Source organism: Puma concolor, chromosome A1, assembly GCF_028749965.1.
Source record: "Puma concolor isolate L17-30 chromosome A1, mPumCon1.1.hap2, whole genome shotgun sequence".
Taxonomy (NCBI): domain Eukaryota; kingdom Metazoa; phylum Chordata; class Mammalia; order Carnivora; family Felidae; genus Puma; species Puma concolor.
The window spans coordinates 274,939-302,324 of NC_141667.1; the positions used below are offsets into that span (position 1 = coordinate 274,939).

The window sequence follows — 27,386 nt, forward strand, 5'->3', positions numbered from 1 at the left end:
GCAGTAGACACACATGTAGCAGGTACCTCAGAAAACACAGGACTGAAAAGGTGGAATTCAGAGACATCATGGCATGCTTGCACATTGTAGCCAGGCCCCAGCATAACCAAAGAGGAGCGGCAGGTGAGAGCCTCAGGCGAGACGCCGCCCTGAAGCAAGTCACGCCTGTCCCCGAGGGCCGTGGCACCCACGCCACCCCCTCCCCACAAGCGGTCAGTTCGCAGGTGGACAGGTCCTGCTTCGTTGACAGAGAGTCTGGCCCCTGGAAGTTAGCTCTGCAGGTCTTGTGTTCTGGAGATGCCCATCCTACACCCGGGGCCTTGAACTCAACGGGCCCAGGTCCCCTCCCGAGATGCCCCTCATACACCCGGGGCCCTTGAACGCTCTGGGCCCAGGTCCCCTCCTCTCCTGGGTCAACACCAGCAGAACGACCCTGAGTCAGCACTTTCGTTATTTCACAGCCACACCCTTCCTGAAACGTCATGTGGGAAGATGATGGCACGTAGGAGGTGCAGATGTGGTCACTTCCTCTTTAAATGTCATTACCAGTACCAATTACAGGGTTAGGGTTTTCTGTGTCTTGTAGCTTTTGCTTATGTAGCTGAAAACATATGAAAATCAAATGTAACATGAGAATGGATGGACAGGAGGAGATGAACACAAATTGTATATTTTTATAGTTTCTACTGGAGGAGAAAAGTTTTTAATATCTAGATTGACTTGCTGAATTTTTTAAAATGGAAATATTATAATGTAACTTTTTATACTGTTTTCTCAGTGCCTTTAGAAACAGCTTTCAAATATATTCCTGATAGTATGGTTTGTATTCAATATGCAATATTGATATAAAATAAATCACGTTAGTTCATGTTTACCACAAACAGAAATGTCTACTTGATTTTCCAGATGAAGTAACTATTTCCTTCGGTGTGTTGATTCATTTCATTCTGAGACAGTCCTTTACCGCTGGATAAAAGGCAAAAATAAAATGCTGGGGCCCAAAGATGCAGGCAGGAGGCTGAGCGCTTGGCCCCGCATGCTGTGGCCTCAGCAGAGCTCCCTCCCTCCACCCACCAGCCCCCTCTTACCCATCGTTGAGGGGTGGGGGACCCTCCCAGGTGCCTTTAGGGTCCCCCAGACTTGACCTGTCCTGAGGGAGCAGACACCTGGCCCCCGTGAGTGTGTGCATGTGTGTGCGTGTGCAGGTTTGTGATTAGGGTGCTGCAGGCCCGGTGAAGGGCCATAAAGTCACTGCACTCACGTGGAGAAAGGGGCTGGGGAGCTCTGTGCAGCCTCTTTGTTCGGGGCACTGGTCCCGTCCCCATGGCCCAGCAGAGCAGGTCTCGAGTATGAAGTCTGAGGGACATCAGTCCACAAGCCCCCACCAGCCCCCACCAGGCCTCTTGTCGCTGCGACACTTGGCATCACTGGACACACTGGTTTTGTCCACCTGGGGGCAGAATGGTAGGTAGTTGTTTTTTGTGGGTTTTTTTTTTTTTAAATGTTTGTATTTATTTTTGAGACAGAGAGAGAGCATGAACAGGGGAGGAGCAGAGAAAGAGGGAGACCCAGAATCCCAAGCAGGCTCCAGGCTCTGAGCTGTCAGCACAGAGCCCGACGTGGGGCTTGAACTCGTCAACGGTGAGGTCATGACCTGAGCCGAAGTCGGATGCTTAACTGGCTGAGCCACCCAGGCGCCCTGGTTGGTAGTTGTTTTATGTCCACCAGCGGTGCTGTTGAGGTTCTGCTGAGTGCCAGACCTGTGACAGTGCCGGGGACACAGCAAGGAAAGAAAGAGGTCGGTGTTGTGCTAGAGCTGACATCCCTGAGTGTGCACAGGGACAGGGTGCTGACACGTGACCACAGAACCAAGTTCTGCAAGGCAGAAGGACACGGGCACTGCACAGACTGGGGCAGGGTAGCCCAGGTGACCAAGGCCACACTGAGAGTCACAAGAACAGCAGCCTGCAGGGCTGGGGCTAGTCTGGGAGCCAGAGGGCAAGGAGTGGGTGGGACAAGGTCACAGAGGCCTGGGTGAGAGGGGACACAGCAGGGCCCATGTGGGAAGCACCCTGGGCTGCAGTCTGAGGCTCATGCGGGCTGCAGGGCATGAGGGGGCCCCAAGGCCTTCCTAAGGATACAGGGAGGCACCACTGGTCTGGCCTCCAGCCGGGAGTGCTGCTCGGGCCCCTTCCAGTCTCTCCTGCACTCGTGTGCCCATCTGGTTGGTCTCTGCACGTTCTCGTTATGTCAGGATAGCAGCGTCTCCTCAGTTACAGATTTTCTCTGTGGCTTGTCTTTTCGTTTAGAGATTCCATAAATAGCATACAAGAGGTTAAAATTTTAAATGTCTTTTTCTTTATGGCTTATGCATTTAGCATCTTAAGAAATAACTGAGTGCCTCTGACATAAAGCCTACTTAGTCTGATATTATCTTGCCCCATCAACTTTCTATGGCCCTGACTACACGTCAAACCCCTGCACACTGACCATCCCGTTCCTTCCATGTTTGGCTGTTTTACAGTCCATTTACTTGTGCTCTGATAATTGGTATATTTGCATGTGTTTCTACTTCTTGTGTCTCTAGTTACACAGGCCCTCTGGTATTTCTGGCCTTTCCTATGTCCCTAGGGGATTGCCTGTGTTTCCTGTGTTCCTTCCCCCGATTTGTCTGGAAGTTACAACTCTGCTTCGGTGGCTATCGCTGACATGTGCTCTTAACGAGGTGTAAGTTAGAGCGAATCAAGGTCCCTGTTCTCCCAGAACAGACAAGGACCAGCTGCTGCACCCCCGCTCTGCACTCCTGCCAAGGCCGGGGTCTTTCCTACAAGCATCCTTGGGGCTGCTTCTGCCAAAAGGGTTCACTGAGAGCTTCCAGGATGAGGAGGGGTCACTCCCAAGTGAAATGCAGGCCCGCAGCTATGAGCTCCTGGGTGGAGAGCTTCCCTGACTCAGGGTTCCCAGTACCTGGGAGAAACTGTTCTGGGGCTTTGTTGTTTGTTTGCCCCGTCCACTCTTACACTGAGGCTGCACCCTTTGTCCAGACCCCGCCTGTCCCACGTGGATGTGAAAGCCCACCCTGGGCATCAGGTCCCTCCCACTCCCACCTGTCCTGGCCCTAGGGCAGTCACCCATCAGGCTTTCCCGAGCTTGCTTGGGCTCACCTGTGCATTTCAAAGGGGCTCGCTATTTCCATCCAACATTTTACAGGAGGCTGTTCGGTCCGCCAAAAAGAGAAGTCAAAAAAAATTTTAATCAAGATTTTGGTTTCTTAGTTTTAAGGAGGAAAAAGCTTAAAGCCCTTTAAACAGCCATCTCATTTCTACCCATCTTGGCTGAGGAAGTTATCAGGGAGCCCTATCTCCAAACACAGATGTCCACAGCACAAAGCTCCAGGTGGTATGTTAAATGTTGCCGAATTTGAAATAAGTCCTAAAAGCTTTGATAAATTTGGCAAATTTTTTATTCATTAGTTTCAAAGTACCTTTGCATTCACAATTTCAAACATAATTTCAACTTTTTGTGTACATCCATTGTTCAACTTAGTAATATATTTTCATAAATTACTAGGTACAGATGAAACCACAAAGGGGTCAACTCTCGGAGTTAGTATTGTGCCACAGTACTGCCCCTCCTCAGACGTTCAGCTGATGGCAAGTTGCGGTTTGTACGACCACAGCAATGGGGGGGGGAGCTCACACACCTGCATCCCCCTCCCCCACCCTCCTTGTGTCCAGGTGTGTGCACACGCTTGTGCGCCCCACCCCTGCATCGCTGCCCCCACTCTCCCCCCTGCTGGCTCCCACGCCTGCCATGTTCCGGTCTCCTTCCCGTTTGACTGATCTTGGCAGGATTTCAGGAGGTGCCCATCTGTACGGTCTAGTAACTGTAATGTAGCGAAAGGATTTGTTTTCCGTCAGTATAAGGCAAATAGCACTTCTTACCACAACAGGCAAACCCTGAAATCTGAGTGGCTTAACACATGTTCTCGCTCATTCTGGAAGTTAGTTCTGGCCAGTGGGCCTCTCCTCACACAGTAACTCAGGGACCTGCTTCCTCCTCTTCTTTCCAGCTAGTGCAGCCCCCCCTACCTCCCACCCCTGCTCCTCTGCCCAGTGACACTCCTCATCCCCAAGACCCACCCCCCACCCCCCAGCTTGGCCTCCACCCTCTTAGCATTTTGTGACAACCAGTCCTACTGTGGGTTGTTCCCAGGTGGGCTTCTGTTTTGTTTGTACTCATTACAAGGGGTGATCTTGAGATGTGCTGATCCTGAGGGGCTGGGCTCATTTTTGATTCCAAGGTGTAACAACAGCTAAGAAGCTGCGAAGTAACAAGCTGGGTGTTGATCTAGACAGTCAGATGTGACTGATTACCAACCGTTACCCACCTTGTTCATTAATTTACTGAATGTCTGCCCTATGCCAGTCACGGGTCTGGGGAGGAGCTGGGGCACGGAGAAGGCCACAAAACCCCTGCCACATTGTAACAGGAAAGACAGATGTGGACAAATAAATACACAGAGCCCCAGTAATGGAAACCAGGGCGGAAAATACTCAAGATGAGGCGGAGCGATGGAGGGGCACAGTGGCTCCCTCACTGAAGGAGGTCACAGAGGGTTACAGAAAGGACACACGGGGAAAGAGACCATAGTGAAGATGAGTACTGAGAACGGTGCCCAAGGAGAGGCACTGGCAGGTGCACAGAACAGCCGGCCTGGGGCCGCGGAGGGGAGAGGACAGGAAGGGCTGGAATAAGAGGGGCTGAGTGAGGAAGGGACCCTCCTCACTCCACCCCCGTGGGAGCGACCCGGGCCGGGACCCGGTCCTGAAGGCTACCTCGCCCGGTGGGAGGAGACAGCCACTCCTCAGGTCTGACAGCTCAGGCCCCGCCTTTCCGGCGCGCGACCGGAAGCGGAAGTGTCTGTGGGCGGCTTACTTCCGGGCCCAGAGCCGGGCGGCGGCGGTGGAGGCGGTGAGTCGTAGACGGCGGCGGAGGAGCGCGAGCTCCTGGGCGGTGGTCGGCGCGGTGCGAGGACGGAGGGGACGGAGGGGGGAATGGGAGGGGTCGGGCGGGGAAACGGGCAGCACAGCCGGGCTCTCGACTGTCGCGACCCGGTCGCTCTGTGGCCGGGAAGGCTTGGTTGAGGCCGCGATGTCGCCCCTCACCCCGGTGGGTAGGGGCCTGTCGACTCCGAGAGCGCCGCTCGCTGGGGAGCTTTCGGGGGGCACCGAGCCAGCCGCAGGGGGCCGTCCGAGGCCTGCTGTGCGCATCTGCGACCGGCTGGAGGCCCGCTTCTGCGGTTACCGTCCCGCCCCGTGCGGAAAACCGTGCAGGTGTGCGGCCGGTGGAAGCGCGGGTTACCTCTGCAGTGAGTGTCGGCTGAGGAGGAAACGCCTGCCTTCGGATGGTGGAATTTAAGGCTGGTTGCCTTTGGCACCTGCGCATTTTTCTGTCCCGTTAGATTCTCGGCATTGGTGGGCATCGGTGGGAAGGACTGGTTGCAGCGTAGTGCCTTTCGAAAGAGGAGCAGAAAGGCGCATCCTGCACCCAGTGATTACCTGATACAGAGCCCATGGCGGAGATAGTCGGTGCAGTTCTGGGTTTTTCTGAAAGCTGTGGGAATGAGGAGTAAAGTATTAAGGGAGAGGATGGCCCTTCCGCTTTAAGAAGCTGTATACAGAAAACATGCGCAGAAGTAGGAGTTTAATAGCTGAGGTCAGGGGATCCCGTGTGTATGAAACCCTCTCACTTGGCAGGCCTCACCAGATGCCCCTGTTGGTGCCAGGAATAGAGCTCTCGAGCTGGGCTGGAGGGTAGGTTTGCCCGGCAGGCAAGCGTCGGTGCTCTGCACGTTGTACCTGAGCACAGGTGCCTTCTGCCCCCTCATCTTTGGTTATTGGGCCGTTCAGTGCAGGCAGCAGAATGCTGGGTGTTACAGATGGCAGTGAGTTTTGAGGGGAACCCTAGGGCGTGGGCCGGGACTTGAGCAGGGGAGGGGCGAGGCATGTTGAGGTGTGTGCTGTCCCTGTGCCTCCGCGTCCTCACCGAGGCCTCTGGGCACAGCCGCCCCACCGATGTGGCCGAAGGGTTCTGTGAAGGCTCCAGAAATTGGCCTTGTCTAGGGAGGAGAAGTCCCTTGGAGACGGACATCTGATAGGATGAGGGGTCTGAAGTCCCCACGGACACGTTCTCTGTTCAGAGATCAGAGTTCATACCTGTGAGTGCCTCTGCTCCACTTAGGGGTAGAACTGTCTTCGTATCAGAGTTCTGAAGGTTTGCATTTTGTATTAAGGAGCTCGTAATCCCGGTTCAGCTTTCGGGTTTAATGGGTTAATGATCTCAAATGCTGTCTTTCCAGCTGCATTGTGAACAGCTGACTGTTAGGGGAATGAGTTCTGTACCTGATATTTCTTCCTTCCCTGACCTCCTCCCACGCTCTCCCCCCACCCTCACAGGACACCTCTAGCATGACAGGTGCCGACATCCCACCTGCTTTGTAATCATGAAGGAAACAGACCGGGAGGCTGTTGCGACAGCGGTCCAGAGGGTTGCTGGGATGCTTCAGCGCCCGGACCAGCTGGATAAAGTCGAGCAGTATCGCAGAAGAGAGGCCCGGAAAAAGGCCTCTGTGGAGGCCAGATTGAAGGTACGAGACCAGAGAGGCCATGGGCGTCGGCTTTACTCCCAATCAGGACAGATCTCTTTCTTTTGAGTTCTGGGTTTCTGCACAACATCTTCATTGTAGTTTTGCTAAATTAAATTGGATTTTGTGACGATCTGGAAAGAGGCAGAATGGAACATCACCTTTCCTTAACACATTCCTTCCAACCCTGTATTACCAAGCAGTAGATTCACAAAGGAGATTGTGGGGGATATTGGAAGTCCCAAAGGAACACCCTTAAGAGAATGAGGCTGCAAGGTCACCTCTTCAGCCGAAAACGCTTTTAGCATCCAGGCAATGGCAGGCTTGATGAGACAGGTGAGGGTCATTCATCTGTCCCAAAATGAAGCATCTGAAGGCCGGTTAGACTTATTTAAAATGGTAGTTTTCCTTTCATTTAAAAAATAGTTTGGACCCGCTACATTTGTAGTCAGAATTTTTATCTGTTCCAGAAACTTGTGGGATTAACAGATGATTATCACTGGTGACTTAGGAACCTTGTGCAGTCTGGTACCATCGTCGTAATGATTTCTACCTGCAGTTTATGACTCCTGGGTCAGGTGTGTTCCTGGCTTTGATTGCGCCACCTGGTCTTTCCCTTCCCTGTCCCCTCCACCTGCTGCCATTCCTTCATGCCCCCTGCCTTCTGGCTGTACAGCTTGCTCGTGGCCATTCGGCATCACTGGTGGAGGGAGTCTGAATCTCAGATGTACCAGTTCTGCACAGTGGCACTGTCCATCATGAGACATGAGCCAGAGAGAGGGCCGGGGGGTTGGAGGGGGGAGACACAGAGAGAGAGAGAATATCTTAGGCTCCAGGCCCGGTGCAGAGCCCGACGCATCTCCTCTGGGTGTCTCCCCTAGGCTGCGATCCAGTCCCAGTTGGATGGTGTGCGTACAGGCCTGAGCCAGCTCCACAGCGCGCTGAACGACGTCACAGACATCCAGCGGTCCCTGGCCGATGTCAGCAGAGACTGGAGGCAGAGCATCAACACCGTTGAGAGCCTCAAGGATGTGAAGGACGCTGTCGTGCGGCACAGCCAGCTTGCTGCCGCCGTGGAAAACCTCAAGAACATCTTCTCAGGTGGCTGGGGGGACAGCTGAGCAGGGCGGGTGCCTTGGGCGTCAGGGGCAGCGGGCTGTCTGTGCTCTTCCCCACAGCTCTGTGGGTGATGCGGGGGTGGACCCAGCTTTTGTGCAGGGTGTTTTGTAGACCTGCCTCTGCACGGATAGTGGGTTTGATTCCCGCCTAAGCAGCTGACTACTTGTTTGGACTAAGGACGAAGGGACCAGTTGCAAAGACCAGAAAAATGCTTGTCGTTCTGTTTGCCAGGACAGAGGCACAGAAACGGGTTAGTCAAATAAGCGCTATGGGAGCTTCGCTCCCCTGGCCACAGTATGGCTGTTAGACCAGGGGGCCCTGACAGGCCAAGGAGAAGATGCATCCTGGTGAACAAGACAGAGGGTCCAGTTCCCAGAGAGAGGTGATGCAGGAGAGTAGCGTTTTCTAGGTGGAAGAGAGTGCTCACAGGCCAAGGGTGGGGAGGGCAGAGGAGGGACTGCTCTGCGGTATCAGGCAGCTCAGCACTGGGGACCTTGGGACCTGGTGGGGGTCTGGGGGCTGGCGGAGTGGCGCAGGGAAAGGGAGTATGGAGTGGCCCTTTCGGAGCCGTGTCCCGACACCTCATTACTGAGAAGAAGTACACTCGACAGCCTTGTGGAACAGTGTCAGTCACCTGGGCGGGGCTCTCTGTCCACTCTGCACAGTCCAGAGTCTGTCTCCCGCCACCTTCATCCCCTCCCCTTTATCAGGGTCACCAGCATCCCAGCCAGAGGCCTTGGGATAGTCTGATGCCGAACCTTCCTTTATCCCATGTCTGGTGTCCGTGGATTCTTTGTGTCCTTCCCTAAACTCTGCTTGACCCCTGAACGTCACAAGGCCGCGTGTCTCCCACCACTGTGGAACTGCAAAGCACCTTGGCAGCTTGCGTCCTCAGGCTCTGACTCCTCGGCCCTCTCGCGCCTGGTCTGACCCCTCGCTCTGCACTCAGCCTCCCAAGGTCTGATACCTTGGGCCACCTTCCAAGTTGCTTCCCACATAGCTACGCGAACGGCACAGCTGTTGCCGGCCCTGCAGCGGGTGCTAAGGAGGCAGCTCCTCTTGGTGGCTGTCCCCAGGACTAGCATGGAGTCCCCACGCCTGACTCTCCTTTGTGACACCCAGCTGGCACCTTGCTAGTTAATCTCTCTCCTTATGATTTCCTTCCAGTCTTGTAAAACTAACGCCAGATGACCAGAACGTGACTTTACTGGAAGCAGTCCGTCCACAGGGGTTGAAAATAATTTCCTTCCCTTGAGGAATGAATGAGGCTGTGTTACATATGTATTTTTGTTAGGAGTAGATCTTACTGGGAAGATGTGCTGGTGTTTTGTTTTTGTTTTTCTTTTTCTTTTTATAATTTTTTTAATATGAAATTTATTGTCCAGTTGGTTTCCATACAACATCCAGTGCTCATCCCAAAAGGTGCCCTCCTCAATACCCATCACCCATCCCCCTCTCCCTCCCACCCCCCCATCAACCCTTAGTTCTCAGTTTTTAAGAGTTTCTTATGCTTTGGCTCTCTCTCTCTCTAACCTCTTTTTTTTTTTTTCTTCCCCTCCCCCATGGACTTCTGTTAAGTATCTCAGGATCCACATAAGAGTGAAAACATATGGTATCTGTCTTTCTCTGTATGACTTATTTCACTTAACATAACACTCTCCAGTTCCATCCGTGTTGCTACAAAGGGCCATATTTCATTCTTTCTCATTGCCAAGTAGTATTCCATTGTGTATATAAACCACAGTTGCTTTATCCATTCGTCAGTTGATGGACATTTAGGCTCTTTCCATAATTTGGCTATTGTTGAGAGTGCTGCTATAAACATTGGGGTACAAGTGCCCCTATGCATCAGCACTCCTGTATCCCTTGGGTAAATTCCTAGCAGTGCTATTGCTGGGTCATAGGGTAGATCTATTTTTAATTTTTTGAGGAAATTCCACACTGTTTTCCAGAGAGGCTGCACCAGTTTGCATTCCCACCAACAGTGCAAGAGGGTTCCCGTTTCTCCACATCCTCTCCAGCATCTATAGCCTCCTGATTTGTTCATTTTAGCCACTCTGACTGGCGTGAGGTGATATCTGAGTGTGGTTTTGATTTGTATTCCCCTGATGAGGAGTGACGTTGAGCATCCTTTCATGTGCCTGTTGGCCATCTGGATGTCTTCTTTAGAGAAGTGTCTATTCATGTTTTCTGCCCATTTCTTCACTGGATTATTTGTTTTTCGGGTGTGGAGTTTGGTGAGCTCTTCATAGATTTTGGATACTAGCCCTTTGTCCGATATGTCATTTGCAAATATCTTTTCCCATTCTGTTGGTTGCCTTTTAGTTTTGTTGATTGTTTCCTTTGCTCTGCAGAAGCTTTTTATCTTCATGAGGTCTCAGTAGTTCATTTTTGCTTTTAATTACCTTGCCCTTGGGGATGTGTCAAGTAAGAAATTGCTGCGGCTGAGGTCAGAGAGGTTTTTTCCTGCTTTCTCCTCTAGGGTTTTGATGGTTTCCTGTCTCACATTCAGGTCCTTTATCCATTTTGAGTTTGTTTTTGTGAATGGTGTAAGAAAGTGGTCTAGTTTCATCCTTCTGCATGTTGCTGTCCAGTTCTTCCAGCACCATTTGTTAAAGAGACTGTCTTTTTTCCATTGGATATTCTTTCCTGCTTTGTCAAAGATGAGTTGGCCATACGTTTGTGGGTCTAGTTCTGGGGTTTCTATTCTGTTCCATTGGTCTGTGTGTCTGTTTTTGTGCCAATACCATGCTGTCTTGATGATTATAGCTTTGTAGTAGAGGCTAAAGTCTGGGATTGTGATGCCTCCCGCTGGTCTTCTTCAATATTACTCTGGGTATTCGGGGTCTTTTGTGGTTCCATACAAATTTTAGGATTGCTTGTTCTAGCTTCGAGAAGAATGCTGGTGCAGTTTTGATTGGGATTGCACTGAATGTGTAGATAGCTTTGGGTAGTATTGACATTTTAACAATATTTATTCTTCCAATCCATGAGCACGGAATGTTTTTCCATTTCTTTATATCTTCTTCAATTTCCTTCATAAGGTTTCTATAGTTTTCAGCATACAGATCTTTTACATCTTTGGTTAGGTTTATTCCTAGGTATTTTATGCTTCTTGGTGCAATTGTGAATGGGATCAGTTTCTTTATTTGTCTTTCTGTTGCTTCATTATCAGTGTATAAGAATGCAGCTGATTTCTGTACATTGATTTTGTATCCTGTGACTTGGCTGAATTCATGTATCAGTTCTACAGGCTTTTGGTGGAGTCTGTTGGATTTTCTGTGTATAATATGTCATCTGCAAAAAGTGAAAGCTTAACTTCATCTTTGCCAATTTTGATGCCTTTGATTTCGTTTTGTTGTCTGATTGCTGATGCTAGAACTTCCAACACTATGTTAAACAACAGCAGTGAGAGTGGACATCCCTGTCGTGTTCCTGATCTCAGGGAGAAAGCTCTCAGTTTTTCCCCATTGAGGATGATATTAGCTGTGGGCTTTTCATAAATGGCTTTTATGTTTAAGTATGTTTCTTCTATCCTGACTTTCTTGAGGGTTTTTATTAAGAAAGGATACTGAAAAAAAAAAAAAAAAGAAAAGAAAAGAAAGGATACTGAATTTTGTCAAATGCTTTTTCTGCATGGATGGACAGGATCATATGGTTCTTATCTTTGTTTTATTAATGTGATGTATCACATTGATTGATTTGCGGATGTTGAACCAGCTCTGCTCCCAGGAATGAATCCCACTTGATCATGGTGAATAATTCTTTTTATATGCTGTTGAATTCAATTTGCTAGTATCTTATTGAGAATTTTTGCATCCATATTCATCAGGGTTATTGGCCTGTAGTTCTCTTTTTTTACTGGGTCTCTGTCTGGTTTAGGAATCAAAGTAATGCTGGCTTCATAGAATGAGTCTGGAAGTTTTCCTTCCTTTTCTAGTTTTTGGAATAGCTTGAGAAGGATAGGTGTTATTTCTGCTTTAAATGTCTGGTAGAATTCCCCTGGGAAGCCAAGATGTGCTGGTTTGACGGCCTTCAGGCTTTTCTCGTTACCTGTAATTCAGGAGTGCTGTGCACACAGCCTCCCCCCCCCACTTTATTTTAATGTAAGATACACAGGGTGGAAAGTTTATCAGCCTGATTGTTTGCATGTACAGTTCTGTGGTGTCAAGTGCTTTCACGTTGTTGTGCAGCTGTCGTGACCACCCACCCCCGGACTCCTCTCGTGAAACAGGCATGGGACAGTGTTGCGTGCCCGTCACATGCTAGTAAAACTGAAAGAAAAAACAAATTTTACACCCGTTAAATGTTAGCTCCCACTTCCCCTCCCTTTACTAGTTATGGGTCTGTTTAGATTTTCCGTTTCTTCAGGGGTGCCTGGGAGGCTCAGTCGGTTAAGGGTCCCGTTCTTGGTTTCGGCTCAGGTCATGATCTCACGATTATGAGATTGCGCTGACATCGGGGAGTGTGCTTAGGATTCTCTCCCTCCCTCTCTCTGCCCTCGCCTGCTCACACTTGCTCTCAAGATAAATAAATAAACTAAAAAAAAAAAAAAGATTTCCTGTTCTTCAGGGTCAGTCTGGGTGGGTTTGTGCCCCTTGTCTAGGTCGTTGTACAGTTTCCAGGACTCTTGTGGTCGTATTTCTGCAGGATCGGCAGCCATGTCCCCACTTTCATTTCTGATTAAAAAAATTTTTTTTTTCAATGTTTATTTATTTTTGGGACAGAGAGAGACAGAGCATGAACAGGGGAGGGGCAGAGAGAGAGGGAGACACAGAATCGGAAACAGGCTCCAGGCTCTGAGCCATCAGCCCAGAGCCTGACGCGGGGCTCGAACTCACAGACCGTGAGATCGTGACCTGGCTGAAGTCGGACGCTTAACCGACTGTGCCACCCAGGCGCCCCTCATTTCTGATTTTAGTATTTGAGTCTTCTTTCTCTTTTTAAGACCATTTAGCCAAAGGTTTGTCAACTGTTGATCTTTTCGAAGAACCACCTTTTGGTTTTGTCGATTTTCTGTGTTCTTTTCCTGTTGTCTGTTTTGTTTCTCTCTGCTTTCCTCTTTACTGCCTGCCTTCTGCTGACCTTAGAGTCACCCTGCTCTTCTGGTTCCCTAAATTATAAAATTCAGTTGTTGACTTGACATTTTTCCTTTTCTTTGATGTAAGCATTTAGAGTTCATACACTTCTCCTTTAAACTGCTTTCCTTGGTCCCATGAGTTTTGGTGTGCTGTGTTTTCATAGGTATTTTCTAATTTCTTTTGTGATTTTTTTCTTTGATCCAGTGATTGAATATGTTTAATGTCCACAGATTTGTGCATTTTTCTAATGTTACAGATTTCTAACTTCATCTATCATGGTTGGAGAAGGTATTTTGTATAATATCTGTCTTTTAAAATCTACTGAGATTTAATTAGTGGTGTAAGATATGGTCTGTCCTGGAAAACGTGCTCTTGGAGGAACAGGTGTGCCACTGCTGGGTGGAGTGTCCCCTGGGTGTCTGTTAGAGGTCGGTGCTTGTGTGGTTCAGGTCCTCTGTGTCCTTCTCTCTTGACTGCTTGTCCTGTCCGTTACTGTGAGTGACATCGAAGTCTCCCAACTATGATCACAGGACTGTCTATTCCCCAATCTTGCAGATTTCTGCTTCGTGTAATTCGGTGGTCTCTCATTGAGTGCGTAAATGTTTGTAATTGTATCTTCTGGCTGTAAAGAGCTTCTTATTAACATATAATGCCTTCTTTGTGTCTTGTAAACTTGTTGATTTGGGGTCTGTTTTGCCTGATATTGGTAGGGCCACCTGCTCTAATCTGGTCACTGTTCACATGGAGTGTTCCCTCCGGCCTCTCATTTCACACGCTTTGTATCTGTGGATCTCGAGGGAGTCTCTTGTAGATGCCAGGTGGCTGCATCTTGTGTTTTTGTCCCTTCTGCGGTCTTGGTCTTCTGATTGGAGAGTTTAATCCACTTACGTGTAGAGTAATCCCTGATAGTGGGTGCCTTACTTCCGTCATTTCCCCATTTGATTTCTGAGTGCCTTACAGCCTTTGTGTCTACCGTTTCTGCATTATTGTCTTGTTTTGTGTTTAGTTGATTTTTTTGTAGTGAAATGTTTGAATTACTCCTCCTTTCCTTTTTTTATATATCCAATAGCTGTTTTCTTTGTGGTTACCATGGGGATCACATTTAAAAAATAAAGTTAAAATACTCTGAATTTATCCTGGCTTAACTTCAATAACAGATGAAAACCTTCCTCCTACATGATGCCGTCCTTACCCCTTTTCAGTTGTCGATGTCACAAACTTACATCTTTATATGTTGTCCAAAAACAGACTCACTGGTTGTTGTTTTTTATGTATTAGTCTCAAATCATGTGGAATTATAAACCAGTTATAGTAATATTATCTTTGAACAAGTAATTTTTTTCCTAGCTGTATTAGTCTTTTAAATTACTTAGAACAAAAAGTAAAGGTACAAACCAAAGTTACAATAACACTGGCTTCTCCAGCTACCCATATATTTCTCTTACCGAAATCTGTACTTCTCGACCCAGCTTTGCATTACTGTCCCGCATCCTTTCCTGTCACCTGCAGGGCTCCCAGGAGGTCTCCGGGCAGGTTTTGGGGTCACGAGCTCCCTCAGCTTGTGTGTGTCTGGCAGTGTCTTCATATCTCCTTCATTTTGAAGGATAGTTTTGCTGGGTATGGGACTCAGGTGACAGTGGTTTCCTTTCAGTCTTCGACTGTCCCAGCCCCCTGCTGTCAGGCCTCCATGGTGAACAACCTTCTTGTCTTACTGAGGTTCCCTCATAGGCAGCCAGCTGCTTCCCCCTCACGGCTTTCAAGGTTCTCCCTTTGTCTTTGGTTTTCAGCAGTGTGTTTGTAACATGTCTTGTTCTAGATCCTCTGAGTTTTTTCTTCTTGGAGTTTAGTGAGTTTTCAGATGTTCATAGACCTGTCTTTGATCAAGTTAAATGCAAGTTTGACCACTAGTCAGATCATTTCTCTGCCCCCTTTTCTCTCTTTCCCTCTTCTGGGACACCCACAGTGTGTGTGCCGGTCACCTGATGGTGGCCCACAGACCCCCGAGGCTCTGGTCACTCTCCTTTAGTCCTTTTTCCTTCTGGTCCTCTCACCTGGTAATGTCCATTGTCCCATTTTGGTCCGCAGTCTTCCTTCTGACCATCAGACCCGCCTTTGTACACTTGAGATAAATGTTTTCACTTTCAGGGTGGTTTTTGGTTTCCTTTTAGGGTTCCTGGCTCTTCATTGATGTTTGCATTTTGTTCCTGTATCATTTTCTGGACTTTCTGCACCTCTTTCTTTAGTCTCTGGAGCACATTTAAGACTTGCTTTAAAGTCTTTGTCTGGTAGACCAACCACCTAGTGTTTCTCACGGATGGTTTGTGTTGGGTAATTTTTTCCCCCGAATCTCCATACTTTCCTGTATCTTTTGATGCCTTGTGATTTTTTTTTTCCGTTGGACATTGGGTATTTGAATCTGGTAACCTGAGAACTCTGAAATCAGGTGCTCCTCTTCCCCAGGGGGTGATTTTGTTTATTACTTGTGTTTTGGTTATTGGAGGCTGTCCCTGTGCTGCAGATCAGACCAAGAAGTATTGAAGGTCTTCTCAGGTCTGCTGAGCCTGGACCTATGTCTGGAGGGAGAAGGGAATAAAAACAGAGGGGGAAAGAGGCACTGGCTCTTTAAATCCCCCAGAAGTCACCTGGTGGAAGAGAGAAGGGTTACAACATTGGTGGTGGGCCTGTAGTAACAGTGGGCTCCACGTCCGTGTCCGCATCTCCCTGATCAGCCAGCAGTGGGGACACAGATCCTTAGTATTGGAGGACGTGGTCCTTTCTGCTCACCCAGGTTCTCTCGGGCTGTGTGCGAGCTGCTTCAAGAGCACGTGGCGGGCTGGGCCGGGCCTGGGGAGCTGCTCCTGTGCTCAGAGCTGCGGCGGACCGAAATTAACCTCAGTTTACCACCAAGCCTTCTTTGGGAAGTTGCTGGCCTTCCGCAGACTCCACAGTCCAAGTAGTTACCCGGCTTCTGCCAGTGCAGTTGTCTGGGTGGCAAGACAGGTCCCCATGCTGTGTCCTCTGTGTCCTTCCCAGCCTCCCACACAGACAGGTCCCCATCCTCTGCCTCCTTCCCAGCGTCCCGCACAGCCTTTTGTGTGGTTTTCACAGTGCCATCTTGTGCCTTTTTCCCTAGTGCCCGAGATTGTGAGGGAGACCCAGGACCTCATAGAACAGGGGGCACTCCTGCAGGCCCACCGGAAGCTGATGGACCTGGAGTGCTCCCGGGACGGGCTGATGTATGAGCAGTACCGCATGGACAGTGGGAACACTCGTGACATGACCCTCATCCACGGCTACTTCGGGAGCACACAGGGGCTTTCGGACGAGCTGGCCAAGCAGCTGTGGATGGTGCTGCAGAGGTCACTGGTCACTGTTCGCCGTGACCCCACCTTGCTGGTCTCAGTTGTCAGAATCATCGAAAGGGAAGAAAAAATTGACAGGCGCATACTCGACCGAAAAAAGCAAACTGGTTTTGTTCCTCCCGGGAGGCCCAAGAACTGGAAGGAGAAAATGTTTGCCATCTTGGACAGAACTGTGACCACTAGAATTGAGGGCACACAGGCAGACACCAGGGAGTCGGACAAGATGTGGCTCGTCCGCCACCTGGAAATTATACGGAAGTACGTGCTAGATGACCTCATTGTTGCCAAAAACCTGATGGTTCAGTGTTTCCCCCCGCATTATGAAATCTTCAGAAACCTCCTGAGCATGTACCACCAGGCCCTGAGCACGCGGATGCAGGAGCTCGCGTCCGAAGACCTGGAAGCCAATGAGATCGTGAGCCTGTTGACTTGGGTCTTGAACACCTACACAAGGTAACTCCAGGTTCACTCTTGCATTTCGTTCACGTAGAGTTGAGTTGTTTTGCTCTGGTGTGTGCTCGGCACCCTCAGACTTTGTTTTCTTGCCGACGAAAGTCTCCTCTCTGGCCTGTTTGTGGGCTTCCCCTGAGGTCAGGGCCCAGACTCTGGTTGTGTGAATGCCCTTGTGTTTAGGTGGTGCCCTTGATGCCCAGGCCCTATTGAGCGGCTCTGTGTTGCGCTTTTCTATGATACTGAGCCCGCTGTGCGCTAACCCATTCCCTCCTTGCGGTGGCACCCCGAGTGTGTGATTTCACCCCATTGGACAGGTGGGGACGCGTGGGCACAGGAGGTCCCGGGACCTGCATAGTCACATGGCTGGGAAGGAGGCACCACTCCGTCCTCCTGGCTTCCGGTGCCCCCAGTCTGGTTTACTCTCACCAGTAGCCGAGAAAAGTCTGTTCTCTTTGCATTCCAGCCTTGTGGTTTTATCACTTCACAAAAGGAATGAGCGATTTTGTGCTTGATTGGTTTGAGGTTGATCTAAGAATCTCGGGTGAGGGGTGCCTTGAGGGCTCAGTGGGTTAAGCCTCTGACTTCGGCTCAGATCATGATCTCACGGTTTGTGAGTTCGATCCCCGCATCTGGCTCTGTGCTCACAGCTCAGAGCCTGGAGCCTGCTTTGGATTCTGTCTCCCTCTTTCTCTGCCCCTCCCCCACTTGTGCTCTGTCTCTCCCTGTCTCAAAAATAAATTAAACATTAAAAAAAAATTTTTTTTAAAAAGATTCCCTGGGTGTAAATCTAGGATGAAAAGTCTTTTAATAGTCACAGAATTTTCTGAAGTTCACTGAGGAAGACCTTGTATTTCTTTTTTTTTTATTTCTTTTTTTTTTTCTTTTAACATTTATTTATTTTTGAGACAGAGAGAGACAGAGCATGAACGGGGGAGGGTCAGAGAGAGGGAGACACAGAATCCGAAACAGGCTCCAGGCTCTGAGCTGTCCACACAGAGCCCGACACGGGGCTCGAACTCATGGGCTGTGAGATCATGACCTGAGCCGAAGTCGGCCGCTTAACCGACTGAGCCACCCAGGCGCCCCAGACCTTGTATTTCTTACACATAGTGGACTAGCTGTTAGTACTCAGCGTTTTCATTGTAAATACACATTTAGAGAACACGGCATAAGGTGTGTGAGTTTTCTGAACATTTAAACCTCGGACTTTTGAGGACTAGCCACACGTAGATACTAACTTCTTTATGGAAACTTTTTTCTGGAACTCAGTTCCCATCCGTGTCTTCTTAAGCACAGTCGCCTGAACGTATTGACACTTTTTGCTGACTCACGTTAGGTTATGAACCGCATAGATTAGCAACACTAACTTCAGGGTCTGGTTTCTAAATTATTGTACTTGGGTGTTACTCCCTTGTTTGATAGAACCTGTCTACTGAGCACCTTGTATTTGCCAGGCCCTGGCCTTCCCCATGGGGAGGTGCTATGGGTAGAAAAAACAGTTCTTCCTCTCACAGGGTTTCTTTCCTGAGTGATGTGGGTGCAGCCGGCTGAGGCCAGGGAATGAGCCGCCTCATGTGGCCCCTTCTCGCCCAGCACTCTCCCCAAGCCCTGCCTCCCCTCCCCGGCGTGGCATTGGGGGGGGGGGGGCCTTCGTGTATGACAAGACCCAGGAGCACTTACCTGAGTGTTTTCTGTCTTCCTAGTAATTATTCTTTCTCATACCTGGTTTTGCCATAGTGCAGAGATGATGGGGAACGCGGAGCTGGCCCCAGAAGTGGATGTCAGCACCCTGGAGCCTTTGCTTTCTCCAGATGTGGTCTCTGAGCTGCTTGACACATACATGTCGACTCTCACTGTGAGTAGGTGCTGTGTGGTCCCGAGCCAGGCTGTGTCCCTCACGTAGACCACGATGTGGGCTCTCTGGGTCAAGCTGCCGTCACCGAAGCCAGTGGGCAAGAGAAGGCAGGGGAGAGACCTGTTTTGATGTTGGTTTCCTCAGGATGTGCAGGCTCTGTTTCTGAGAAGTTGGGTCTTGAAGTGCACGTGGCCAGTTAGATGAGGAGGGCGGCTTGTCCTCTGGCCACTGGGTCCGGAGGTTGAGGTACGTGTTTGAACCTCCTCCGGCTGGAGTGAGGAGTGAGCCTGTCCTACCCCTGGAGGCTTTGGGAGGCCCCTGGATGTCCTGCTGACGGGCAGTGGTGCCAGCCAGCCTCTTAGAGCTGAGCCCAGGAGTGGGAGGGTGGTGGCAGTTGGGGACCAGATGCCGCCCAAGACCCCCAGGTGGCCTGTGGTGACAGGAGGAGGTCAGGGTCTGCTTCCTTGGACAAGGTGAGCCCGAGTAGCAGATAGCATTCTGACTGAGGTGCTGAGCAGGGTGGGGTCTGTGTCCTGAAGCGACAGTGCTGGTGTGCGGTCTTCATGGACGGGTCTGCTGGGAGCATGGCAGCCTTGGTGCTTCTGTGTACTTCTGACCGGCCTGGCCTGGCCTGGCCTGCAGTGAGGTTCTCGCCCGGAAGGTCGTCTGTGGAGGCCCCGCCTGCCATGGTGGCGGCTTGTGGCACGGCTCGTATGGGAACGGGGACTCCCGGGACCCTGAGTTTGGTTTCTGCTGCTGCACCCCTGAAGAGAGGACATTGCCTTGCTTCAGAGGGACCTGTTCTTCTCTTCTTTCTCTGCGATGCTGGACTTCTTTTAGTCAAACATAATTGCCTGGCTGCGGAAAGCACTAGAAACAGACAAGAAAGACTGGCTGAAAGAGACGGAGCCCGAAGCCGACCAAGACGGGTACTACCAGACGACACTCCCTGCCATCGTCTTCCAGGTACTGTCGCACCATCGAGGGTCATTCCTCGGCTGTCCGTGGGCTCTGTGGGTGCTGCAGATCAGCAGGAAGCCACCCCTGTAGTAAAGACAGAGGGAGCCCCACCTCGTACTTCAGGCCCTTCTCCGTCTGAAGCAGTTGTGCCCACCGTTGCTTTAGTTTCCGTGAGGTGTTCGGATTTGAACTAGAACCTAATTACGTGTTATTTGCGTATGGTGCTCAGATGGGAGTTTGCTTTTTGACGTTTCCTCATGTTGGAAATGTCCAAGATTTGTGTTCATAAATGCCGCCTGATTGAACATCGCCTGATGGATTTGGGAAGGGGTCCTTTATGTTTTGGCCATAATCATGCCTTCTTATGATTACTTTTTGACGCCTGGCACTTGCTGGCGCCCTCCAGCTTCTTTCCTGTCGGCTTTTCTTCCTGGAGGAAGCTTTCTGGCAGGAGGGGGGCTGAGCCGTGTTCTGATACTTGTGTGGGACTGTATCAGTGGCATGTGCTTGGGCACCAGCTGGGCACAAGTAAGTGATGCGGGCGTCTGTCTCTGGGTGACACCGTCAGCATCCGATGGGGCCCCACCCTTTCCCTCATTTTGGAAACTGGTGTCCTGACAGGCCTCGTGTGCCACGGGCCTGGAGTTGGCTTGGCCGTCTGGCCTTTCTCTGTCTCTGTACATCTGCCTCCCCTCAGTCCAGTGTATGCCCTCCTAACTCTTCGTAAGGAATCCCCATGGCAAATCATAGCCCAACCCCCGGCACCCATGTGACCCCAGCCACACCCAGCCTCCCTGTCTGGGGAGCATATACATTTCCCTCTTTGTGGAGACCAGCCTGTTTGCAGGTAATTAGGAAGTGATTCACTTGGTTTTTTTCTATCTAGTGAGAAAGTTGTTTGACTAACTTCGTTATTTTTCAAGCGGTTTCATTTTTTTTTTTTCTGAATGTGGACTGTAACTACCAATTGGCAGATAGGGGTTTTATGTAATGGGAAACTCTCGTGAGTTTATATGACAATTGATAAGTTCTCCAATTTTTAGATGTTTGAACAGAATCTCCAAGTTGCTGCTCAGATAAGTGAAGACCTGAAAACAAAGGTACTAGTTCTGTGTCTTCAGCAAATGAATTCTTTCCTGAGCAGGTATGTATTTTTGCCAGCGTGCTGATTTAGAAAGTGTATGTTTTCAAAACTTAAAAGCAAAATTTTGATCCCGATACGCCTGGTGTTAAAAAATGCTTGAAGCCCGGATTTGCTATAGTGACCTTTGTTATTTTGAAACAAGCCTTTTCTTACTGTCTTCCTTTGGAATGGACTGTGCCATTTTCCTGAGAGTCTGGACGGGTCCGCTGGGCAGTGAGGTCTCCTGGGCAGTGAGGTCAGGGCCGCCGTCATTAGAGTCTCCTCCGGATGCGTCCTTCCTGTTGTCTGAACTGCCCCTGGCCCAGGAGGGGGAGACTCCTTCGGTGGTGGCTCCACATTCCATCACTGGGAGTCGGCCCTCCAGGGCGTCTCGGGATGTGTTTCCAGGACCCCTCCCTCCCTCTGCATTGTTCACAAAGGAGATTTTCAAACCTCTACAGAAGTAGAAAGGTGTAAAAACCTCAACCCGTCATCCGTCTTCAAAAGCTGTCCCTTTAAAGCCCCCTTCACCTCATCTGTACACCCTGAGGACTTTAAAGCAAATCCCAGACATCCAGGCACCTCATTTCCTGCGTTCTTATCTCACTGTAGGGCCATCAACCCACGTACACATGAGCATCCTTTCTTGGGATCATCTGACACCAAATTTGTATTTGGGTCCCCCCGTCCCCCTGTTGATCCAGGAAAACCTCTTTCAAGTTACATATTCAGACGGGGTAGCGGCAGGGTCTGCATTGCGAGGTCTCGGGTCCTCGAGTGCGGCCTTGCCCCTCTTTCAGCCACTGGCCTGTGGACACGTGTCAGATTATCTCACAGTGCCTAACCCTGACTGCCATCCACCTGCCAACCACGTGTTGGCTTTAAAGGCTGTGGGTTTCATCTTTATCACCTTGCCCTTTGGCAAGAAGCCCGCACAGGCAGTGTGTACACGAGGAGATGCACGTCCCTGTGTCCTCTGCTGGCTCAGGCGCCGACAGCTGGGCCCCTCACTGAGAGTCCCCGTCAGTCACCCACCTGCACATCATGGCCTTGTTTAGTCCTTTTGTTAGCAGAAAGAGGAAACTTTCCTCATCAGCCTCAGAAGCTTGATTACCTGAACCACATGTCGGACAGAAAAGCAGAATAAATGCTTAATTATTTCTCTGTAATTGGCAGTTTTCAGTTTGCTTCTTTCTTAAGGTCTTTTAAACATACATACAGTACGTTGTGCTGTTCTACTCCTGTACGTGTTTGGGACTCTAACAAATTCAGAAATAAAGCGTGTAGTGATCTCACTTGCTTGTTTTCTTGACCTCAGATGAGTTATTTATTTTTGAGTAATTTATTGGTTCTTCTTCAGAAAGTGAAATTTTATCTGATATTTGATAATGTTTTCAACACTATTGTATGCATTTCTAGGCAAGTTGTATGTCCGATGAAATAATAATTTCCCATTTACTCAGAAATATTTCTAAATATTTGTGTAATGAGAATCCTGAACCATATTTTAAAGCCCGATAGAAGATTTATCTTCAAGAGTCCGTTTAAAGTGATCAGCTTCCCTGGTCTTACAGATCATCCCAAAACTCACCTTATTCGTAAAGACTTGCCTGCTCAGGTGTCAGCGGTGCCAGATGTATTTATGAGGTGTGATGTCAGCGTGGCGCCCGGCACACCCACCTGCCCCTCGACTGATGTTTACTGGGGCTGTGTGTTCCAGATACAAGGACGAAACCCAGTCGTACAAAGAACAACACCTGAGGGACCGGCAGCACCCGCACTGCTACGTGCAGTATGTGATCGCCATCATCAACAACTGCCAGACCTTTAAGTAAGTGACCGTGGACAGGGCGGCCCAGAAACAACAGAGGAGCAGGTAAGGGCGCTCGGCCACTTCACGGAGCCGTAACTGTTGCCTCGTAGAGAATCCATAGTCAGTTTAAAGAGGAAGTACTTGAAAAGTGACGCGGAAGCAGGCGTGTCTCTGAGCCAGCCAAGCATGGATGGGATTCTGGACGCCATTGCGAAGGAAGGCTGTGGCAGCCTGCTGGAGGAGGTCTTCCTGGACCTGGAGGTGGGAGCCGCTTCTTTGCCGTTTCGTTTCTAGGCTGAAAACGGGGCTACCGTCCTGTGTGCCTTTGGGGACACGCACCCAGCTGACAGTCGACTTCACCTCTCTCACTGTCAAAGGGCTTTTTCCGTCTCTGTGACGTACGCCTGTACGACAGAGGCCCAGGTTTGGGGCCCTTCCAATGTACAGCTGAGCAGAGACCCCGTGAACTGTGAGGAGACTCAGTGGGGGCAAGTGTGCAGACGGATTACGTTCATTAGCGAGTTCTCGAAACCAGAACCAAATTGAGAATATGTGCACACTGCACACGCATCACGTAGACCGGTCTCAGCTTTGAGTGAAAACACAAAACAAGCCATTAACAAAGTGCGTTTCGCATCACATCTGAGGGATAATACACCGAGAACAGCAAGTCAGGTTAGATGGCTTAGCATTATCTAGATATGTTCGCAGAAACCAGAATATATTGAACAAACTAAAACTGTGATCGATCTCAGGTCCTGCTGGGAAGGAAGTAGCTGGAGAGGAGCTTTTGGGGTGATTGGTGGGATCGTATTGTGAGGTCTGTAACTTTCTTGAAAATGGCGTAGAAAACAGATGAAATGTATACGTTTGAAATCATTTCAAAATAAAGTAACAACTCTAAGAGAAAAGTAAAGGATGACCAAGTTTCACAGAAAAGGGTTTTTACAAGTGTCCTAAATACAAAACAAAATTGCCTATCTCCCTGACCTTCAGGATATGCAAATTCAAGCCAAGTGGTATCTGTTGCTTAGCGGGACAGCAAGGGTTAAACACGGCAGTACCTGTCCGTGTTGTCGCCGGCCTGGGGACAGACGTGCAGACAGCAGTTTCTGGAGGGCTACTGACGCTTCACTTTGCACACTTGTGGACTGAGTTACGCTCTTGGGGTTTCACCTGCAGAAACACAAATTCGTCGCAGCCTTCTTTGTAATTGCCAAGTGTGAAAAACTGTTAAGTGTCTGTCAGGCTGGGGTAAATGAGTTGCAGAGTATCAAGCAATAAATGCTCGTGAATGTTAAAGGCAGCACGTGTACTGCAGGCGTGCGTAGAGGACGCAGCCCAGCACAACGGTCACGTGCGGCGTCCACCTCCCACAGCTAAGGTACGCGTTTGCGGATCGCGGGCCAGTGGGGTTTCCCGTGAGTGTGTCTGCTGTCACAGAACGGCACCAAGGCTCTGCAGCACCTTCCTCCCGATACACGTGACTTGGGGACAGCGTCCAAGTGATGTTTTTCTCTGTCCTTCACTTTTCAGCAACATCTCAGTGAGCTGATGACGAGGAAGTGGCTGTCGGGGTCCAACGCCGTGGACACCATTTGTGTTACCGTGGAAGACTATTTCAATGACTTTGCCAAAATTAAAAAGCCGTATAAAAAGGTAAGGGCGCGGGCACAGCCACTTGGTGTTGGCATGTGCTCACCTGCATGTTGGAGCCCACATGGCATCTCGTGTGGAACTCAGTGTCCAGTTCTTCTGTGACTGGGTGTTCACAGGTGGTTTCAGTAACCTGAGGCAGGGAGGACACATCAGCGTCTAAAGGGGTTTCTGTTGTTCCTTTAGCCTTACTGCCTCCTGGCACCCCACCAAACCGTCTTTGGCACAAGGCCACACACGCAGGCAGTGCTCGTGATGGGGACCCCTGGCAGGGAGGGTGGAGGCAGTGGCTGTGGACCGGGGTGAAGCAGCCGTTCCCTCTCCGGATCCCCGTCCGGGCACAGGCAGCCTGGCTGTGTTTCCACTCCGGCAGAGGCCCAAGGGTTCTTCCCCGTGCGGCCAGGCCCTGCGAGGACCTGGGAGCCCTGCTGCAGATGGGCGAAGGAAGGAGCCGTGTGCCCGAGCCCCCGTGTCCCTCGGCCGTCTGCATGAAGTCCTCCTGCAGGGCCCAGGCGTCTCTCCTCACTCCCTCCTCGCGTGTCCTGCCAGGGCGTTGGGCCGTGCTTGTGTACCGTAAAAAGTGATATATTTTAAGAAGTTTGCTTCTGGCTTATGGAAGTGGTTTTAATACACTGACCTCACGTTCAGATATTGTAAAACTTTGTGTTTCTAGGATTTGTCTTTGGACCCTTTCAGACCTGTACGTACGTGGTTGTGTCATTTTAACAGAGACACTGTTTTCGTTTCTGGTCCTCGCACCTTTCGTGTCTTCCTGTCCTGCTGCGTTGGCTGGGACCCAGTATAGCCCTTGTCTAAGGACTAATTTTACAGGGAATTCTCGTGACTCAGCCACTAAAAGTGATACCTGTAGGGAGGCCCGGTGGTTGGAACCCCCGACCGACCGGTCCCCTCGCCTGCCAGGAAGCCTCTGGCCGGTCAGAGGTCGGCATGCAGCCCTCTCGTCCGTTGCTTGCACAGTTTTTAGTTCCACTGTGTACTTCCGTAAACATCTGTTGTGTCGATTGAATGCCGGTGTCTGGCAAGTGCTGTGTGCAGGCCTCCGGATGGTAGACGGGTCTTGTCTGGATGGCTTCTCTCGGGCGGCTGGCGGGCGCATGTCTCGTGAGAGAACCTTGTTTCCAGTTTCCTTTCACCACTTAGTGGAAAGCACCATAGCGAATGGGGTTGTGGTTCAGCAAGGTGATGCAGTGGAAACCTCAGATGTGCACCTGCTGGAGGGTTCTGCCGGCGATTGGCGAGGGCTCGCCCGCCCGGGTCTCCACAGAGGGTGGACCTCCGCAGGGACCTCGCTGACCCTGTGTCTGCCCGCAGAGGATGACGGCAGAGGCGCAGCGGCGCGTGGTGCTGGAGTACCTGCGGGCCGTCATGCAGAAGCGCATCTCCTTCCGCAGCGCAGAGGAGCGCAAGGAGGGCGCAGAGAGGATGGTCCGGGAGGCCGCGCAGCTCCGCCACCTGTTCCGGAAGCTGGCCTCCGTGAGTGCCGCCTGGGCCCCGAAGCTTTCTCATCGTCCCCACCCCCAGGGCCATAGGCCAGTTGGTCGGGGACCGGGTGACCTGTCGGTCTCCCTTGTGTGAACGGGAAGGTCTGGTGGACCCTGTGGCTGAGGCTTCGTGCACTGGGGCGTGGCTTCTAGACCCTTGGGGGGCAGCGCTAGCCAGACGCTACCCTGACCCTCATGGGCAGTCCTGGGCTCACTCCCTGTCGACTGTCCCCGCCCTCCTGCCGGTAGCACCGCCATTGAGTGCTTGGTGAGGGCTCCACTGTGGATCCTGAGCTGGATCCAGAGCCACCTACGTAGGAGGTGGGGAGCCAGCCAAAGTGAGGGCTTGACAGAGACTCGTCGGGGTCCCCCTCTGTGGCCCTCAGCCGCTGGCGCCCTGTCTTCCAGGGTTTTGGGGAGGATGCAGATGGGTACTGTGACACCATCACTGCCGTCGCAGAAGTTATTAAGCTGACAGACCCGTCTCTTCTCTATCTGGAAGTCTCCACGCTGGTCAGCAAATACCCAGACATCAGGTAAGGGCCAGTGTGCCTTCCTGTTCCAGCTAGAATTCATGGCACAGAGCAGCAGGCTCATTCCTAGGGTCACTGGGAAGATGGGAGAGCCTGGCTGTCAGGTGTGAGCGCCACTGGGGGGGCAAGGAGGGGAGTCTGGGCTCCTGTGGGGACAGACTGGGGGGGCAACCGCCAGGAGTAGAGTGGACTGCAGAGAACAGCAATGTCTCTGTGCCTCCCCTGGCCCTCCACAGGCCCTGGAGCCCACAGGCCCCCAACATGGGACGCATCTCCTGGGGTCAGCACCAGTGAACAGGTGGGGCGTCGGTCACGCTCTGTTTGCTGGGAAAGGTGCACAGCAAGGTGGCTTCAGGAAGCTCCTCTTGTGCTCCTGGGTTCAGAGAAGAGGGGACACGTGCCACACTCGACCAAGACACTCAGCCAGTGTCTTCCCTTTCTGCCAGTGTTCTGGGCTTCAAGCAGGAGGGCCTGGTGGTCCTGTTCTCCCCAGGGTCCTCCTGCTCTAAGCAGGCAGTCCATTAAAAATTTAGGAGAACAGAGTCTAGAAAGCTTTGTGCTTGTAGCTTGAAGAAAAGGCCACAGTGAGAGGAGAACTCTGGTTTCTCTGCTGTTGTTACGAGTGGTCTGCAGCTGTCCAGCCCCCTCTGGGGCCTTGGGGTTGGCTGAGCCAGGCGTGGGGAGAGCACTGGGGGAGTTTGAGTCGGGCCTGGGGGCCAGTGGCTGTGCGTGCACCCCTGACGCAGCCCTGGTGTCCCCACATCCACAGGGATGACCACATCGGTGCACTGCTGGCCATGCGGGGGGACACCAGCCGGGACATGAAGCAGACCATCATCGAGACGCTGGAGCAGGGCCCGACGCAGGCAAACCCAAACTACGTGCCCATCTTCAAGGAGATCGTGGTCCCCAGTCTGAACGTGGCGAAGCTCCTCAAGTAGCCTGTGGGCCCCAGCCTCGCTGTGGCGCTGTGCCCGTCCCCCACCCGTGGCCCCGGCCTTGTGACGCTGTGCCCGTCCCCCACCCTTGGAAATGCGTGGCGGCCAGAGGGACATGAGACGCCCAGGTCCCGCATGCCTGCCTCTGGTGGGACCGCGCTCGTGGCTTCTTGATGAGTGAGCTCTCTGATGGTCATGGCTCTTCTGGTTTTCTCCTCTCTTGTCGTTTGAGGGGGCCTCATGGTGCCTGTCCCCCTTAACCCCTGGGTCTCCCCTCATTTCTGCACGGTGTAAATACCTCCAAAACTCTGCCGCTCAATAAAAGAGTCTAAACTCTTGCAGGAA

The 27,386-nt window shown here is 51.0% G+C and overlaps 1 protein-coding gene and 1 long non-coding RNA gene across 7 annotated transcripts; both read left to right on the top strand.

Annotated features, from left to right (window-relative positions):
* Nucleotides 1-10: 10 nt before the first annotated feature.
* Nucleotides 11-3,794, top strand: LOC147583968 (uncharacterized). The gene is made up of 4 exons (XR_015240203.1): nt 11-123; nt 1,527-1,641; nt 3,276-3,399; nt 3,571-3,794. It is a non-coding gene; the product is annotated as an uncharacterized LOC147583968 (long non-coding RNA).
* A 1,070-nt stretch (nt 3,795-4,864) lies between these two features.
* Nucleotides 4,865-27,386, top strand: EXOC3 (exocyst complex component 3). Of its 6 annotated transcripts, XM_086675005.1 has the most exons (14): nt 4,958-4,974; nt 5,760-5,816; nt 6,459-6,649; nt 7,528-7,747; nt 15,980-16,661; nt 18,399-18,516; nt 19,357-19,482; nt 20,520-20,620; nt 22,320-22,430; nt 22,523-22,673; nt 23,949-24,071; nt 25,401-25,562; nt 25,979-26,106; nt 26,873-27,386. In XM_086675005.1, the coding sequence occupies exons 3-14, from the start codon at nt 6,506-6,508 to the stop codon at nt 27,042-27,044; spliced, it is 2,238 nt and encodes a 745-aa protein (XP_086531131.1). In that variant the 5' UTR covers nt 4,958-4,974; nt 5,760-5,816; nt 6,459-6,505; the 3' UTR covers nt 27,045-27,386. The 6 variants fall into 6 exon arrangements, with proteins under 6 accessions (XP_086531152.1, XP_025780137.1, XP_086531146.1 ...); XM_025924352.2 differs by lacking the exon at nt 5,760-5,816 and having other exon boundaries at nt 4,866-4,974; XM_086675010.1 differs by lacking the exons at nt 4,958-4,974; nt 5,760-5,816 and adding an exon at nt 5,103-5,336.

Excerpts from the sequence above, each read along its gene's own strand:
- EXOC3 (XM_025924352.2), top strand. The coding sequence starts at position 6,506 with ATGAAGGAAACAGACCGGGAGGCTGTTGCGACAGCGGTCCAGAGGGTT. Across the intron at positions 24,072-25,400 it reads TTAAAAAGCCGTATAAAAAG|AGGATGACGGCAGAGGCGCA; the intron begins GTAAGGGCGCGG and ends GTCTGCCCGCAG. Across the intron at positions 26,107-26,872 it reads AGCAAATACCCAGACATCAG|GGATGACCACATCGGTGCAC; the intron begins GTAAGGGCCAGT and ends CCACATCCACAG.